Raw genomic sequence first — 19,287 nt, forward strand, 5'->3', positions numbered from 1 at the left:
ACTGGAGCGCGTCTCAAATAAACTGAAACTCAGCAGGCTCACCTCACAGACATGAGGAATATGTAGCCTAAAATGTGTAGAAACGAAAAGATTTAAATAAGCATAGTGCAGTGTTCAGAACACGGCGATGGCGGGATGTTAAAGTTTAAGGGATTCTTTTTTTCTTTTCTTTTTTACCTCATACTGAATATGTTCGGGTGAAAGCACATTTTAAACAGGTAGCACTTATTCACACACAAACTAATCGTTCTCTCTAATGCATTCAAAAACATCTTGTAGCCTAGTGCTTACCTGCATACAGTTATTAGTAGCCTAGCCAGTAGGTAGCCTATACAGTTATTATATTCTATTATATGATTTTGAATGAGCAGAAATCTGTATTGATCCGTAGATAAAATAACTGACGAAAACGTTCATCTTTCCAAACATACAAACAAATTTGCACTGCAAAAAGCATCAATGATATTTAACTTTTGATAAAGCCAGTTTGGCATAGTGGGGGGGAAATGCACACAAATGTTCCAATAAACCACGTTGAAACTAGGCTCTTAATCTCTTATTGTTTATTTTTTTATAATTTTTTTCAGTTAATGCAGGTTATAAACCGAACTTTATAGTGATATTTCAGAGCTTAGTTATTCAGAGTTCAGTTATTAGCCTCAAATTTCCTCGGAGCAAAGACGGAGCAGTGTTTCTGATATCAGTGGGCGAGGAGAGGGAGATGGTGAACCCGGAGCGGAGCTGGAGCGGAGGCATTCTTGAATGCGAAAGAGCGTGGAGGGGAAATTGCCGCCGCTCCACTCCGCTCACATACTCTGGTGTCGACTCACAAGACTCGCAGCGGGGCGGGGGCGTGGCATCACGATGGTGTTTCTCCATCGTGATGTCGCACAGCCATCACGATGGACGATGATATCGTCCATCGGCACAACCCTATGTGTAATTTTCTTTTTTTTCTCTGGTTTGGAATGACATGGCGGTGAGTTAAGTGATGACTGAATTTTCATTTTTGGGTGAACCATCTTTTTAAAAGTTCTTAGGGGGCTCAATGTTGTTTCACTGTGAGCGTTCACATTGTTCTCTCAAAATCATCATTTCATCCGTTGACGTAACAAGCAAAACAAGCAAAATATTTCTTGAAATGGGTAATAATACATTGGTTAATATGGGTGTAACGATATTCCAACCGAACTGTAAAACCACGATATACCACCCACGGTATGAACCGCGATACTCTTATGTGCACTTTTAGCAACTAATAAGAGCTGTATTTTTACTAAATATTATGATACTACACTATACTACACTAAACTTTTGCCTTCCAAGTGCATGTAATGTGACTTGGGTGATCGCTCATGCTGCATGGTGGAAGGACATATAGAGCCAGTTTCTCCATTTAGCCAGGTAGACAAAATGCTACCTTGCTTGGAGTCCCAGCAAATCATAATTTTCGTAGCTTGTTACGAAATAAAAAATATGCCTTGCCTCAGAAAACCGTTTTCCTGTCTTGTCAGCCGTTATTCTGTGCTCGTAGCGCACACCCTTTAGCCCACCCAAATGGGCTGCGCGCGCTGTAAATCACTTCATAAAGCACGAAAAAACTATGAGCCATGTTACTTTGTCAATTCATAAGTCATGAAATAAAAGTACAGTACCCATAAATCACATAACTGATTCGACGTGTGTTAGCTGGGAAGGCATGCAGGTATGATGTTCATTTCTATTCATCAGGAGCAGTTATATGATTCATTAACAGTTCATGATGTATTGTGTATTCGCCATGGTAACTGTTTCCATAACCTCAAAATGCCACTTTTTCACTTTGTTTTTAAATAAATGTGGTGGGTATTTTATTGTAATAACAAAAACTATTTAATAGCTTTAACTTATAGGCCTATTTATTCATTCAGTAGTCATATTTATACAATTTATGTAGGCTAAGGCTAAGGTGGGACTTTACTTGTGTGTGGGGGGGGGGGTGTTTTTTGTGTGCGTGTGTGTGTTATTAATTTTGATGTTTTTATTTTTATTATTATTATGGTAAATGGTAATATGAGTAGGTTATTAGACTAGTCTACAGTTGAGGCATTTATTTCTTTTTAACTTGCCTCCACACACAGCAAACAGAACCGAACCAAACCGTGGCTCCAGAAACCTGATATGAACCAAAACATGGCATTGGTGTATCGTTACACCCCTATTGGCTAACAGATAACATGGTACGCAGATTGTGCATTGAGCATTGTAGTGTCATAGAGAGGCTAACAGCTAGTACTCAAAATAATGTGCTTGTTAGAGCAAGGGATAATTGCTCTGTTTGGACAATGTGCCTATTAACCTCCTATTTATTAGCGGCTTTGCCAAAGGGGCTGATTACGCAGACTTATGAATCCCTCCCAGTTCTCATCATCAGGTTGTGTAGAAGCTTTCAGCCTTCCACGTTATGCAAACCACACTGCTGCCCGTGGTCTGTACACCCTCAGGAGCCATAAACGGATAGCATACACTTGTAAAGAGATACACCACCCAGAGGTCATCCTCTTTGAAGATAGTCAAAGTAAATTAACAGCTCTAATAAGAAATAATGTGTCAATTAATGTCCCATTTGCATTGACAACATGAAGATGTTTCTTCAGCAGAAAAGTCTGCATTGTCTGTCTGCTTGCTGAGTCAGTCAGGCAGTTAATTAGTCTACCATCAATTATATTTGACAATAGCGCCATTTTGTTTCATATGCAAGGGATGTGGAGAAGTGTACATTAATGATTGGTCTTTGGCAATTTTAAATTGGATTTAATTTGATAATTTGGCGAATGGATAGATGTGTGACGTCAGCATAATGATAGATATAAGTAGATTTTTATGTGTCTTGTATCGAGATATAATATTTCTCTGTTTGTGTAAGATGAATAGCTATGCACAAATACAAGAATTCATTCTTTATTTTTGTCATTACTCACTCTGCCTCATACCTTTAAACCTGTATGACTTAATTCCATTGTAAAAAATAACATGACCATTCCTGTCAAGCTCCAAAATTACAGTGGTTTGAAATGTGATGATACAGAGATTAAATGTTTAGCTAAACTATTCTTTAAAGTCTCATTATTGAGGTTGGGAATTATGTTCTTACCTTACAAATATTAAATCCTACCTTGGTAAAACTTTGACATTCTCAGGAAAGGCATCTTTAAATCTAATCGAATATTTTTTTTTGGGATTTCTTTTTTTTTGCACATGAATGAACAAATATTGTCGTGCATGCCCTCAGTTTAAAAAAAAAAATGGACTGAAAGAATATATGTATATATATATATATATATCTTGTACCTCAGTTGCATAAAACTGCATGCAAGGTAAGCTCTATACAATAGAATCAGTGCACTTACAGTAGCATTCTATGGGGCAGTTGCTATGTACTTGCCTCACAAACTTCTATCGTAAGTGAATATTTGTCGACATGTTATGTTTTTTTCTAACTGGGGTGAATCAATTATTTTCTGTGGTAATAGACAGCATGCAACAGATGCTGTTGGTAGAGCTTAACTTGTATTTAGGTCTAAACATCCCTTAAAACCCAGCCTGTCGCACAACAGCTGCTATTTATTATTTACTGGTGCAAGAATCTTTAACATTGTAGCTTCTCAGTTCCAAATGTTTTCCTCTTAATCATCATGTTTACTGGTGAACAATACCTCGGAGCATGGTTTTTAGTTCATCCATGTTCATTCCACAGATAGCATGAGTGGTTTGCAGGAATATGTGTGTAACAGACAGATTATCCTCCCACAGAGCTGTGTTTATGTTTTTTTTTTTTTTTTGCCAGCTTCGTATGGTGATGTATGCCATGCCACCTGGCCTCGAGCTGAACAAGTGGGCTGTAATCACCTCAGCCAGTGGTGCTGCATAGAAACTCAAACAAACTGTGTCTAATGGTGGACTAATCACATCTATTCTTACTCCATTTGCTTTTTCAGCATTGAAGCTTATTTGGACCTACTCGCACATATATACATTATGCACATACGTACACATAGTTCAGTGCTCTTCTTCCTTCTTTGTTCTGATTGATGTGTAGTTCCAAAATTAACTTGCCACACCTGCCAATTCAATTAAGAAAATGTACCAGCCGAAAATACTCTTAACAACCGGGAAACACTTTTGCTCTACTAAAAATAAATAAATAAATACATATATATATTTTGTGTGTGTATGTATGTATATAGATCGATAGATAGACACACACACACACACACACACACACAAACACATTTTATATAAATGTTATATTTCATATAAATATCAACAGTGTAAACAGTGTAGGGTCAACAGTGTACTATGGAGTGCCATAACAAGAATGAATTAATTATTACATATGTTAAATGCATTTAATTTTTATTTGAATCTTAAACTCAACTTTACAAATAAATACACATTAAAAAAAATATTTATATATATATATATATATATATATATATATATATATACACACATACATATACATACATACATATATATACATTTAACGGTATATAAAGTTCTTACACTTTAGAGCCTGTTTTTACTCTTAATTAGGCCTAGACTTGATTACTGCTGTATTATAACAGCAGTGTATTGTTTATACTTCATTTTTACAGTTTGTTGCGACTTCATGTCACCACTGAGTGTCAGTTGTACAGGGAGATGAGATTATCTGTATGGGAATGACGATTTTACCCATGTCATTCGCTCAATCTGGCTGCCGGAGCCGAATCATTTCTTGAGAACTATCTTGAGTCTGTAATGTTAAGACATAATCAGACTGGCTATGGGAAGAAAATGGGATTCAGGTATGAAAATGTTGCTGTAGTGCTGAACTAAGGCTAATGTGATGGCAAAGTTAGGTGGAGACAAATTTGTTCAGTATAATTTTTAAACTAACTATTTTTATCAAACTGTCAAAGTTGATTCACACTACTGATTGTCCACTCCTGGACACCGCCCTACTGTCTTGGGCAGCTTGCAGATTGCCATAAAAACTGCAGGATTATGCTGACATGCTGAGCAAACACACTCAAGGCAGAACAAATATTGGATACACTCATACTCAGGGACACCGACGGCTCTTAAATCAGCGTAAGATGCCATCTCTTCATTGCGAAGCAGCAGCCTTCTCTCCCCAGCAGCTCATCTTGATTTGTGATACTGCTGCAACTATCGGCTCAGCTTTGTGTTAGATTTGCGCGGAAAGCGACACTATCTCTCCCCGCCGTCTGATTTGTGCTGGAACAGCGCTGTAATTCGCTTATACCCCCATATCACTCTCAGGGTTTGAAGGGCTTGATGGCAGGATCATTTTGTATTTCAAGCCTCACAGCGCCGTCATTAGCTAGATGTGCGCAGTGATGCCAAGTTATGAAATCTGTTCATTTCACAAGGATGAGTTTAGATTGATGTTAAGTCTGCAGCTTCATTCTGCACGTCTGACCTGCCTGTGGGTAGAGGATATTTGAATGCAAATGTATATTTCACATCCCACTCAGTCTGTCGATCTGGCCGATGGCCTGAAAGTTCGTCTTTTCTTCATAGGGCTGAATTGGCACCACACTGCCATCTGTTGGTGACTTTAGCTCATACATTTGTTAACGTGAATGCCTAAGGTAGTGGAGAGATTAATTTAACAGCACGGTTGATGTTCTTGCCATCAAGCACAGCTCAAAGTCAGATGTTGTTGTTGTTGTTCTTGGCAAATTGCTAATCTTATTACACAGATTTTGGACAGTACTTTGATAGCGTGTTATTAAAGTCATAACTCTTCTTTAATTTCAAGGCTTTGCTCAACACGCAGAATAAACTACAGACGCTAGTTCCCAACTTCACCTTCAATCTTGGCTTCTCTGGAAAGTTCTACCATGCAGGTACTTATTTTTTCCCTACTTTTGTTGTCTGAATCTTTAGCGTTTGTTTACACTTTTTAAAATTAAGTTTTAGTTTCTTTTATTTAGTTATTTATGGACAGGTCTTTTATTCATTGTTGTTGTGAATGTTCTGAATAAAGTCACTTATGCTCACCAAGGGCTTTATTTAATAAGAAATACAGTAAAGACACTTTAAAATAGTGTTTTATTTATTTATTTATTTTCAAATGTAATTTATTACTGTGATGTTAAAGCTCAATATTACTCCAGTCTTCCGTGTCACATGATCCTTTAAAAATCATTGTCATATGCTGATTTGCTGCTCAAGAAACATTTCTTATTATCAATTTTGAAATTGTTAATGTTTTTTTGTGGAAACCTTGAAACATCTAAATCTGTGTAATCTGATTTTATTGTTCAGACTGAGAGTAAATACCAAAAAATGATCAGATTTTGAACAACTTGCAAAGTATTTAAAGGGTTAGTTCACCCCAAAATGAAAATTCTGTCATTAATTACTTACCCTCATGTCTTTTGACACCCGTAAGATCTTTGTTCTTCTTCGGAACACAAATGAAGATATTTTTGTTGAAAACCATTGGCTCAGAAAGGCCTTTATTTACATCAATGTAATTTCCTCTCTAAAGACCCATAAAGGTACTAAAGACGTCATTACAAAGTTCATCTCACTACATTGGCTCTACAATCATTTTATGAAACTATAAGAAAAGTTTTTGTGCGCAAAAAAAACCAAAATAATGTCTTATATAGTGATGGCCGATTTCAAAACACCGCTTCGTAAAGCTTCAAACCGTTATGAATTAGCGTATCGATTCAAACCGCCAAACTGCTGAAATCATGACTTTGGCGTTCCGAACTGCTGATACACTGATTCATTAAGCTCCGAGGCTTCAGGAAGCAGTGATTTGAAATCGGCCATCACTACATAAGTTGTTATTTAGGGTTTTTTTGCGCACAAAAACTATTCTCATAGTTTCATAAAATTATTGTAGAGCCACTGTAGTGAAATGGACTTTGTAACGACATCTTTAGTACCTTTTATGGGTCTTGAGAGAGGAAATGACATTGTGGCTAATGGAGGTATATCTGAACATATCAGATTTTAACAAAAATATCTTAATTTATGTTCCGAAGATGAACAAAGGTCTTACAGGTGTCGAACGACATGAGGGTAAGTCATTAATTTTCATTTTTGGGTGAACTAACCCTTTAACTTTTCCTCTTCAGACTACAAAAAAATAAAACCGATCTGTTTTACATAAGCAAAAACAAACAGATTTTTACAGCTGGCAATGGTCTTAAGCATGTATATATGTGTTTGCAGGTACAGAGGAGGAGGATGAAGGTGATGACATGCTGTTACAGCATCGGCATGAGTTCTGGTGGTTTCCACACATGTGGAGTCACATGCAGCCTCACCTCTTCCACAATGTCAGTGTGTTGGCGGAGCAAATGAGACTCAATATGCAGTTTGCACAGGTTAGCTGGTAAAATTATGCATCTTAAAACTGAATTATTGATTTTTAAACATAGCATTTAAGTTACCAAACATGTTTCCCAGAAACTTAAGACTTGGAAATGACCCTGTCCTTATTGGTACTCCATTGTTTGAATGTTTCAAGTGTTTACACTCTTCAGCCAACTTACAGAATTCTTACTTATAGTTTTCTTGACATATTAAGTTTGGATGGGAAAAATCATAGGTAATTCGTTTCTTCAGTCTTTTCTGAATTAGTTTTTTTCGCTCATGGGTTGTGTTGCAACAGGGGAGCACGCTTTGTTTCTTCATCATTGTGTTGCTATTTACAGCCATTATTGCTGCTGTCGCAGAGGTGCGAGTATCGATTCTCTGCCACCTGCTTTATCTCCTGTTGGTATTTCATTATAGATTTGTATTAGCACTTTTTCATTGGATCGGTAGGATTCTCTTTGACCTTGACTCTGTGTGCATCCGCTGAGGAGATTGTGAATTTGGCCTGTTGAAATGAGCCCACCCTGGTGTAATGATGGTCATTGGAGTGGGATATGGACCGCAGGCAGACAGACAGAGAAAGAGAACATGCAGTGAATACTAACCAGCCCTTTCCTCCTCTCGCTAATCCCTCTGTCACATCCTGTCTTTAGAGCAGACACTGACATATGCCTTCTCCTGCTCTCTGCTCAATGGAGAAGACACAGCTCCTTCATCAAGGTTTAATGAGCCTGCAAAGGGCCGTTCTTAGCCGGGGCTTGTGGATCTCACAGTTTGTGCTCACACAAGTGAGGAGGAACACACACATGGAGCTCTTAGAGCTGGCACTTTGGGTTTGAAGTAAAGCCCTCTGCCTATCTTATGATGTGTTTGTATACCACCCTCCTGTGGTGTTGGAAATAACTACGCCTCTTGACACACTGCCTCTGTTGTGAGACATAATCAAAAGCTGCTCACTTGCACACACCCTGATGACATGTCTTGTTAAAGGTGTCTCTAATGCGTCTCTCATCGACTTTTCTCCTCTGTTCTACTCCCATTCGCCCAATAAGTCTTGGCAGTGGAATTGCAAGTGAATTTCAAGTGGTGAGTGGCTATATAAATGAGCGTTTGTTTGTCTCTTCCTGTTACAGGAGCATGGTATTCCCACAGACATGGGCTACGCTGTGGCCCCTCATCATTCAGGGGTCTATCCCATACACAGCCAGCTGTACGAGGCCTGGAAAAGTGTATGGGGGATCACAGTGACCAGCACAGAAGAATATCCACACCTGAGACCGGCACGCCATCGCAGGGGCTTTATACATCGTGACATAAAGGTAAAAGATGTTGCTTCACTTCCTTTTAAAATAAAAAAAAATGTAAATGGGAAAAATCTGTGGTGTCCACAGAGCGAGCATGTGAAGTTTTAGCTCAAAATACCCCACAGATAATTTTTTATAGCATGTAAAAAACTTTTACATGTTTGTGTGTGTCGCTTCAAAAGCAAATGAGTACTGTATTGCAATAAACATAAAAAGACGGATGCGACAGCTTGAGCAGACTCCTAAAACAGACTCCAGGGTTTATGTAAATTTTAGGGTTAGTGATGTCACTAACCCATGAAGAAGCTTTTGTAGTCCCTACCTGCTACTTGTTGTAGTCCTTAAAAAGCGATTTCTATAAAAGAAAATCTCCCTTTGTATAATAACTTTGAGCGTTGAACTTTGCAGATGTTGTTTGTGCTCAAACAGCAACATTAAACACTAACTAAAGTTTAACAAAAAAAGTTTACAAAATCAGTTAAAAAGAAATCATAATCAAGGACCACTTTAATATTTTTGTAGAAAACTTTTTTAGGATTCTTTGATGAATAGAAAGTTCAAAAGGTCAGCATTTGTTTGAAATGATTATTATTATTAATATTTTGTAACAATATAAATATCTTTAGTGTCACCTTGATAAATTAATGCATCTTTGCACTGTAATAATAAAAAAATTGATCTGATAATTCCTGACTTTTTTACAGTAGTGTTTCTGTGATTTTTTTTCCCGAGTTTTTTGATTTTGGTGTGATTTTGGTTGCCTTTATTCATAAAACAGCAGCAGAACGCTTTTCTGTGTATCTCTTTAATAATTCAATTGTGTGCAACAATTGATCCAATAATGATTCTATAAACAATTTAGAGATTCATTCTGCTTGTGTTGTTTGATTTAGATCCTTCAAATCCTAGAAACAATAATGCCATTATTGTAGCCTGAACTCAAATTTTACCCACCATTATTAGATGAAGTGACTAATGACTGTTTCATTCCTTTTAAGTTCTAATTCATTTGTCTTGGTCGTTCTTGTGGCGGCTGGAGCAGAATTAAGGGCTGTCTGTTCAGGTCTCTAACCTTCTTCTGTCTGCAGGTGTTGCCCAGGCAGACATGTGGCCTGTTTACTCACACCATCTTCTATAATGAGTACCCTGGAGGCTCGCACGAGCTGGACAAGAGCATACGTGGAGGAGAACTCTTCCTTACCGTCCTCCTAAACCCTGTGAGCATTTGTTCCCGTGTGTGTGTGTGTGTGTGTGTGTCTGTGTTTAGTGAATGGGAGTGAGTATATATTTTTTTGTGTGTTTGTTTATATGTCCTAAAGCCTTAAGTGGTGACAGAGTCCTGCCCTTGCACTCTGTGCTTTTGTTTGTGTTTGGCCCTGTCGCCTGACATGTTTGCTAGTGCAGCAGCTGGAAACATAAACTAGATTATGATCTTCACAATGAAAGTAGTAGATGTTTCCACAGCTTTCCTTTAAAATAAACAAATTAACATAAAAGTAAATAATGCTGTTTCCACCCGCAGATCAGCATCTTTATGACTCACCTGTCTAACTATGGAAACGATCGACTCGGTCTCTACACCTTTGAGTCTCTTGTGAAGTTTGTGCAGTGCTGGACCAACCTACGGCTACAGACTCTACCTCCTCTGGAACTAGGCGAGAAATACTTCCAAATCTTTCCAGAGGAGATGGACCCCCTATGGCAGGTAGTGTAATCACAAAAATGTGACCAAACGAATACATAAATAGATACATTTAGATTTTTAGTTATTTAATTTTATATATATAATGTGCGTGTGTGCATACGTGGGTGCGTGCGTGTATGCATACGCTTGTTTTTGCGACATATCAGGATACAAATGTGTATAATATACATAGTACATAGGTATTACCGAAGAGGGTGACTTATGAGGACATTTCACCATGTCCCCACTTTTCAAAATGATTATAAATCATACAGGAGTATTTTTTAATAAAAATGTAGAATGTTTCCAGTGATGGGTAGGTTTAGGGGCAGGGGCAGTGTATGGGGATAGAAAATACGGTTTGTACTTTATAAGAACTATTACGCCTATGGAATGTCCCCACAATTCACAAAAGTGTGTGTGTATGTGCGTGCGAGTGTGCATGCGTGTGTGCGCGTGTGTGTGTTTATAGTTATTTTATAAGTTTGTCTTAAAAAAATAGCTTGATGACTTGCAGTGTTTCACAATAAGTTATTAATCACCTTTTGCCATTTTGATGTAATTTATATAAACTTTGTATATAAATTAATATAAAATAAGCAAAAGTGTGTGTTATTTATATGCCCATATCCTATATGATAGAGGGCCCACATCCAGGTTTTTTTCAGGGGGTCCAGAATTCCCTAGCTACAGCCCTGATTCCTTTACTGTAGTGTTATCGGTCTCACAAATATGATTACTCGTGTTCCATGTATATTTTTAAACCTAAACCTAATTTCTAACAAAATGTGTATTTTAGTCTGAATTATTGTGCTCATATTCTACTGCCCTCTTTAGGTTTAATGCGCATGTGCACACCGGAGCTCATTCATTGAAGTTTATCGACTAGCTTGTTGTCAGAATGTGTAAAATGGAAATACTTGCAGGACTTTGTAATATTTACAAATAAGGATATAAACAAAGTTATGCACTGTGGAAAACACGTGAGAGGCTTTAAACATCCGTCAAAACGTGACAGAGCAAGACGCGATTAAATGCTTATTCTTTTGTAAGAAGTGCTTATAAATATAAAGCATTCTCATGTTTTGGACAACTTGGATCATGCACCTTTCCCCCAGCAGTTTACTCTGTCCTCCGCTATTTTCCATTTTTGTTACATCCAAAGAAATGCGTTATCACATCAGGCGCATGGTTTTCCTGGGCACAGCGTGCAGACGCGGCTAATTGATAATCAAGTTGCTGTCGATTATTTTCATTATCGATAATACTCAATTTAATTATTTTTTTCGTTGTAAAAATTAAGGAAACCCAAATAAACATATTTTTTTTGTAGACATTTGTGACCTTTGATCTGTTCATTATTACAATGATTCGTGTCTGACATGCAAAAAAAAAAAATTATAAAAAAAGTGCTATAAAATAATAATTCAAATGGTAATAATGATTGCATTTAAAAAGTCATGTAATGTGAGTAATAAATGAATGATTATAAATGATTGCATTTAAAAAGTGAGTAATATTTATTCATCTTTTCATCCATTCAGAACCCCTGTCATGACAAGAGACATAAAGACATCTGGTCCAAAGAGAAGACCTGTGATAGGTTGCCCAAGTTTCTGGTTATTGGCCCACAGAAAACAGGTAAGTCCTGGTGTTTCCAGACTCAAATCTAATGGTCCAAAATACAAGCTAGATATTGCATCTGAGATACTATTTTTGACAACAGGTACCACCGCTTTGCACTCCTTTCTGACCCTTCACCCCGCCATCACCAGCAACTTCCCCAGCCCAGTCACCTTTGAGGAGATCCAGTTCTTTAACGGGCCAAATTACCACAATGGCATTGACTGGTAATCTACACAATGCAGCAATTTCTCTCCCAGCCAATGTAGCAGACACAAACCATTAGTCATAAAATGTTTGTATCATCCTTACACTTTAATATATCAATAGTACTGTCTGGGTTTCAGATTAAAGTCTTAATAGATCCATTACTTACAGAACAAGTCCACTGTTAAAAAATGAATTTTAATAGCGAGACATAATTTACAGTGTCTTGTAATGAAAGACTTATCCCTGTCTGGGTTTATTTGGAAATAAAATGATTGTGATGGTGCCCTCTTATGGTATATTTGTATTTGCTGAGTGTCTTAACGTTTTTCAGGTACATGGATTTCTTTCCCTTCCCCTCAAATGTCAGCACAGACTTCATGTTTGAAAAAAGTGCCAACTACTTTGACACAGAGGTGGCTCCAAAGAGGGCTGCCGCCTTACTGCCCAGAGCCAAGGTCATAGCTGTGCTTATCAACCCAGCCGACAGAGCCTATTCTTGGTATCAGGTACTCTACAGATTTCTTTCATCCTCCAGATTCACTCAGAAAATATCTCCATTACCTGACACACATAGCTGAATTACGTCCTGAAATATCACATCTTTGTGGCAGCTATAGACTTTTTTAAGCACTCTGCCTGTCAATCATTTAATGCATTAATAGGGCAGCCTGTATATGGGCAGCGGGAAGTAGAAGTTCTTGTCTGCAGCATCCTGGACAGATATAATTTATCTTAACCATGAATCTGCCTCCACCATACCATACTCCACCATAGAAATTATGACATGAATTTCTCTTTTATTATGTTTTTTTATGTCTTGTCAGCATCAGCGAGCACACCAGGACCCTGCTGCAATAAACCATACTTTCCATGAGGTTGTAACTGCAGGTCCCTCTGCATCTAAAGACCTGTTGACCCTCCAGAACCGCAGCCTTCAGCCCGGGACATACGCCACACATCTAGAGCACTGGCTTATGCACTACCAGGCCAGACAGGTAGTGCCCTTATCTGTGTATTTAACAACTCTGGAGGCAAACGCATTTAAATGTGTCATGAACTGTTTTTTCGTTTTGTTTTTTATACTGTTAATGACGTTTGTGTGGTTTTTAAATTCAAAAATATCATAACTTATAAGTAATAGGCTATTTTCTACCCTGGGTTTGAGGCTGTCTCCTTAACCAGGTTTTTGATGGGCATGCCGTACTGGAGACTTGGAAGTAAATTCCCACGGCTAGGATTGGCCCCATATCTATACCCCAGTGTCAGTTCACATGAGGGAGAGATTATTTTGAAAGCGGCAACTGCAACTTGTCTTTATCAAACAAACACAATCAATTATTTCTCATCCACCCGCGAATGTATTACATGGCCTGCACCCGCACGATTGGTTGATATAAGAGCGAACACACACACACACGTGCACGCCCAGATCAAAAAAAAAAATTCTGCTGACGGCGTACGTTTACGGGACTAGTACTATTACATATAAAAAAGACGTTTTACTCACATAAGCACCATTCCTGTCGGATCCAATATAGAAAGCACAACATTGTGTCTGTAAATCAAGCACTTTAGACCAGTGAAATGAAGCAAAAACACAAGCGTTCTCCCCCACGTGATATAAAAGCTTCTCTTTGACTAAAAAGGAAGTTTTCAGCTCTGTTTTCAAACTTATAGGATCTTTACCATGGTATTACCATGACCTTTTATATATCAAAAGCTCATGGGAATTTTGATTTTTTTAATTCACCACCCGGTTTAAAACCTGTGGCGTTAAATCTGTCCTTATTTCTTTCCGCATTTTCATCTAAGCTTTGCATTACAAAAGAAATAATAACAAATGACCTAATTGGATGACCTGAATAACTAATTTTTTATATATATATATTTATATTTATATATATATCTTTGCATTTATTTTTTTCAGTTTTAGTGCTAGTAATTTTAGTACTGCCAAAGCAACATTTCAAATTTGCTTTTCACATACCAGAAATATTTATATTTTATTTCAGCTTAATGTAAGTTAACAATTTTGATATATGTAAGTTAACAACACTGCTTGCTTTGCCAGTAGTGTGTTGCATTTATTACCAACAATTTTTCTCAAAATATGTCAATACCAGTAAAATTTTTCAATACATTAGGAATGCTTTTTTTAATGCTTTCTTTATTTGACGCTCCTCCACATTAGCTCCATATTGTAGACGGCACCCTGCTCCGATCTAACCCAGCCCTGGTGATGGATGGCATCCAAAGGTTTCTGGGGGTCACGCCCATCTTTAACTACACCCAGGCCCTTGTGTGAGTCCTGCTGTTTACACATCCCCTCACTCTTTTAATGAACACTTGTATATTCTTGTAAATAATCTTACTCTTATAAATATGTGTTGTGTGTGTTTTGCAGCTTTGATGAAGGTAAAGGATTCTGGTGTCAGAGGTTGGAAGGTGGGCGTCCTAAGTGTCTGGGGAAGAGTAAAGGCAGAAAATATCCTGAAATGGCCCCTGAGGTAGATGGCAGTCTCAACTCTTCTCTACTGTCTTATATAACTTTCTCTCTTTCTTAGTGATGCCAGTGGCAAGAACACGTTGTTATAGACGCGTGACTCACAGGCAGTGAGACGTGATGGGCTTGACCTCACACACACACACACACACACACACACAAACACACACACACTCACACACAGATAGTCATGTGTCATATATCACTGTATATGTTTCAACTAGTAAAATACAAGCTGCATTTTGGCTCATTGCAAGTAGAATGAAACAAAACACACAGGGTTAGTTTCAACTTTTACACTTAACACTTCAGCTCTGCAGCATATTTTGAATAATTATGTAAATTTGGACCCAAATGTGGTTCGCAGAGCTGAAGTGGTCAAAGAATTATAATGTTTTTCAGAAAACAATTTAACTGTTAAAATGAACAGAAAAATGCTCAGTAGATAATTCTTGGCTATTTGTCATGTTTTCATTTATTGCAATGTGGTTCAATTAAATAAACGTTATTTTCTCAAAAATACAACCATGTACGCACATGCTTGTATTTCATACTATGGTAGCCCAGTTAGTTGTTAGTTAGGACTCGCAACAGGTCTAAGTTGCAGGTTTCCTGAAACAGCTCTGTTTCCCCAGACACGTGCCTTCCTGACGGAGTACTACCGAGAGCATAACCTGGAATTGTTGCGGCTGCTAAATCGGCTGGGCCAGGCATTACCTACCTGGCTCAGGGAAGAGCTCCAGAGCACCAGCTGGAGCTGAGAGGACGCCTACTGCACCTCCAGTATCAGAACGCCTAAATAATAATGTCTGCTCACTACAGAGGTACCTAAACCACTTGGTTCAAAACTATAGTACCAGATGAAATAACTGACGGCTTTGAGTGGACTGCAAACTTCAGCCTCTCCCTGCTGCCAAGGTGCTCACATGCCCTGTCTGTCATGCTTAAGATGAGGGAATACTGGGAAATGTAGTCCCTTCTCTACTCTTAATGACAGACCTGCCTATCAGGACCGGAACGCACAATCAGTGTGGACAAGCATGAATTACCTGGTGACTTAAGTGTGTTAATCCACACTTGTACTCATACAAAAACACACACACGGTCTAGCCTTGCTCATCTCGCCTGAGGAATGATTGTAAAGCAATGTACATTTAAAAGTGTTGTATATTTTGGGTCCGGGTGGGTGGGATTATGACTGAATAGACAACAGTTGAACCTGACAGCGTTTGTGTACAGCAAGAGCTCTGTTTAAGTAGGACACTTAGAGGACGTCAGATCAGCAGCCCTTCTCTTCTCCACACACAAACGCACAAAGCTGGATCAGAAACCAAACGGAAAGAAAGTATATGCAATCGAGGGAGCATCTGTACAATGTCTCGTCTCCCTCTAGAATCTTGTGGAAAGCTTTTATTTCAAGTGTCTTATCAGGTGTATCCCCGTATTTATCCTAACCATGCACTTTCCTCCACACTACGCACACTGACATGTGGAAGTTGATGTAGAGGCTGTGGCAGATGTGTTGTATGTCAGGAGCAGTGAACACAGGAGAGGAGAAGGGCTGGGCTGTGTGGTCTTTCCTACACAAGGAGAAGCTGCTGTCTTGTCTTTTTGGTTTTTTTGTAAAAAATGTATTTTAAAAACTTCCAACGCTGTATTATCTCTAATAAACACTTAGAGAGGTTGGATATATTTGTGTGACTCATTTGATCTGGTACTGAGCATTTTTTTAAAAGAGCAGATTATGGGCTAAAAAGTAGGGGGAATCTTATGGCACCTCATTTAATCATTTTGTTTTATTTATTTATTTTGCACTTTAGAAACACGTATGTGTATTAGCTGGACAAAACAGAACATTTTTAAGTGTTTTGAGCTCTAGGGAAATTTAATACCAGTGTTTTGATCCCAGTTTTTAATTTATATTTAATTAGAAACTACTGTTCAAAAGTTTGGGGTCAGTAAGGTATCTTAAAGGGGTGATGAATTGAGAAATCAACTTTCCCTTGAGCTTTTGATATATAAAAGGTCATGGTAATATAAGAATATACTGCAAGTTTCAGAGCTGAAAACATCCTTGTTAGTCAAAGAAAAGCTTCTATTGACACCAGGCCCAGAAAACAATCGATCTCAGAACATGTCACACCGTAACGTCAACGTGTGGTGAAGCTCCTCCTCAACGGAAAAAGAACAGCGCCTGATTATGTAGCCCCGCCCACCATCTCGTGCCGCTAACATGACAAAGGCCTACATAGAGCTAAACCGAATCAGATTTTTATCTAAGCAGTAAAAATACCACATGAACTTCATTCAGATTCTAATATGAATGCATGGATGAACTTTATTTTTAATGAGTATCCAGCTCACGTGGGGAAGACAATGCAAGTCTGTCCCTTTATTTAACCGTGGATTAGTTTGTAAACAAGAGACTGTATTTGCAAAGGCCAGTGTCGCGCGACTTTGTGTTTTCCAGACAGGCTACCAAAACGCTATCTTAAATAGTGAAATAACATTCCTTTCTCGATGTGCGTTGTTCACTCTCATGACTTGATATTTGATGGGCACGCAGTGTGTGTGTGCGTGTGTACGTGTGCGTGCTTTTGCTTGTTTTAGTGAAATATCAGGACACGTGTATAATGACATGGGTATGACACAGGTTTTACAAGGAGACCGTGAAATATGAGGACATTACCCATGTCCCCACTTTTCAAAATGCTAATAAATCATACAGGATGAGTTTTTATGAGAACGTAGAAATGCAGAATGTTTCCTGTAATGGGTAGGTTTAGGTGTAGGGCCAGTGTAGGGGATAGAAAATATGGTTTGTACAATATAAAAACCATTATGCTAATGGAATCGTCCCCACATTTCACATAAACGTGTGTGTGTGTGTGTGTGTGTACGGTTCACAGTTATATTCATCGATCGGGCAGGCCAAGTAACGTAATAAAAAGATAACATTCCAGTTAATCGCGGGTGGATGAGAGATGAATCGTGTTTGCGAGCCTGCGGCCACCTGTGCGATTAATTCCAGTTGCCGTTTCCATTAAATATGCAAATATTATCCAATCCTAGCCATGGGTGTTTCCAAGTCTTAAATGCTCAAGTCATTAAAACTGAGCGTTTCATGAGAGAGACTCAAAACCAGTGTAGAAAATAGCTTATTACTTATTCATTATAATGTTTTTGAATGTAAAAACTATATGAATGTCATAAGTTGACCTCAGACAATAGCATTTTTTTTAAAGCCAGTCATTGACCCCTTTAATGCTTTTGAAATCTCTTATTCTCACCAAACTGCACTTATTTGATCAAAGATCAATGTTTCTTTCAGCAACACCTAAAAGTATTACTGACCCGAATTTTTATTCCTTATTTCATTCAAGCAGAAGAGCTCTACTTAGAAAACTGCCTAGAAAATAGCTGCCTGTGGATGTTGCCACCAAAACAACTTTTAAAGGGCACAGTTCTGTCTAGGGATGCACTTTTTTATATTTTTTTAAATGCCCAAAAGCAACAAAAAGAGAGCATCTAACAGTCATATTGTGTCTAATATTGAATACATAAATATTTTTAAGCAGCTCAGTCTCCATCGCAGTGACTTCAAGCAAACCACATTTCTCTCACCACAGATCACACTGCTGCATTATGAACTTCCTGTGGAAGATTTACTAAGAGAAAACATGTCTGTAAAACGATACATAGATGTGAATGAGAAGGTGATTTCACTTTCAAAATGCACTTTATCTATATTCGTTTCTCTAAATACGCCAACACCATGCATGTGAGAGCCTGATGTGCACCTGTCTCAATAAATGCATTAACAAATTTAATTTAATTGTAACATTTATATAGTACAGTCCTTGTGGTAGCTCCTTAAGTAATGTCATTGTTGTGCCTTTTTACTCCACATAGAGGCGCTACAGACTTGTGTGATTTTGTGATGGCTTAATGCTCTCCTCATCTAACTTAATGCATGCATATGCACACTGTACCTCTAGAACATCTAAACTCATCCGTTGATTAAAGGGATGGTTCACCAAAAAAGGTATTAACTCACCTTCAAGTTGTTCCAAACTTATATTAATTTCTTTCTTCTCCTGAAAATCAACGGTTTGGTTGCCGACATTCTTCAAAATATTTTCTTTTGTGTTCAGCAGTAGAAAGAAATTCTTACTGGTTGGGAACAACTTGAGGGTGATTCAATGATGACAGAATTTTCTTTTTTGGGTGAACTTTCCCTTTAATAACACGGCTGCTTTATTGTGTTATGGGCTTTATAGGCTCACTGGGTATATGGCCACAAAATGTTTACACCTCTTTTGAGTGTGTTTGTGTATTCATGTATATTTAGTTTTAGTAGTAGTTAAAGAGTAATTTACTGGAAAGGCTTTGATGTCACTGGCAAAAAGAGGCTCTTGAGAAAGTTCAATGTCCTCTTATGTTATATTGTGCTTTCAATAACATAAAGAGGTAGAAATGAAAATTCTGTCATTTACTTATTTTGTGCCAAGCCTATATGTCTGTCTGTCTTTCTTTCATCTACTGAACAAAAGAAGATTTGTGTAACTGTCTGT

General features: G+C 38.0%; 1 protein-coding gene across 4 annotated transcripts in view; it reads left to right on the plus strand.

Annotated features, from left to right (window-relative positions):
- Positions 1-16,403, plus strand: part of ndst2a (N-deacetylase/N-sulfotransferase (heparan glucosaminyl) 2a) — a 247,157-nt gene extending 230,754 nt beyond the window's left edge. For all 4 annotated transcript variants that reach the window (XM_067420775.1, XM_067420776.1, XM_067420777.1 and 1 more), the window contains 12 exons: positions 5,810-5,897; positions 7,243-7,397; positions 8,523-8,708; positions 9,782-9,910; positions 10,216-10,398; positions 11,922-12,018; positions 12,104-12,227; positions 12,542-12,716; positions 13,035-13,205; positions 14,402-14,511; positions 14,615-14,717; positions 15,349-16,403. In XM_067420775.1, coding sequence (XP_067276876.1) covers positions 5,810-5,897; positions 7,243-7,397; positions 8,523-8,708; positions 9,782-9,910; positions 10,216-10,398; positions 11,922-12,018; positions 12,104-12,227; positions 12,542-12,716; positions 13,035-13,205; positions 14,402-14,511; positions 14,615-14,717; positions 15,349-15,474 — 1,647 coding nt within the window. In that variant the 3' untranslated portion in view covers positions 15,475-16,403. The remainder of the gene's footprint in view (positions 1-5,809; positions 5,898-7,242; positions 7,398-8,522; positions 8,709-9,781; positions 9,911-10,215; positions 10,399-11,921; positions 12,019-12,103; positions 12,228-12,541; positions 12,717-13,034; positions 13,206-14,401; positions 14,512-14,614; positions 14,718-15,348) is intronic.
- Positions 16,404-19,287: the final 2,884 nt, after the last annotated feature.

This window comes from Pseudorasbora parva, chromosome 17, assembly GCF_024679245.1.
Source record: "Pseudorasbora parva isolate DD20220531a chromosome 17, ASM2467924v1, whole genome shotgun sequence".
In the NCBI taxonomy this organism is placed as follows: domain Eukaryota; kingdom Metazoa; phylum Chordata; class Actinopteri; order Cypriniformes; family Gobionidae; genus Pseudorasbora; species Pseudorasbora parva.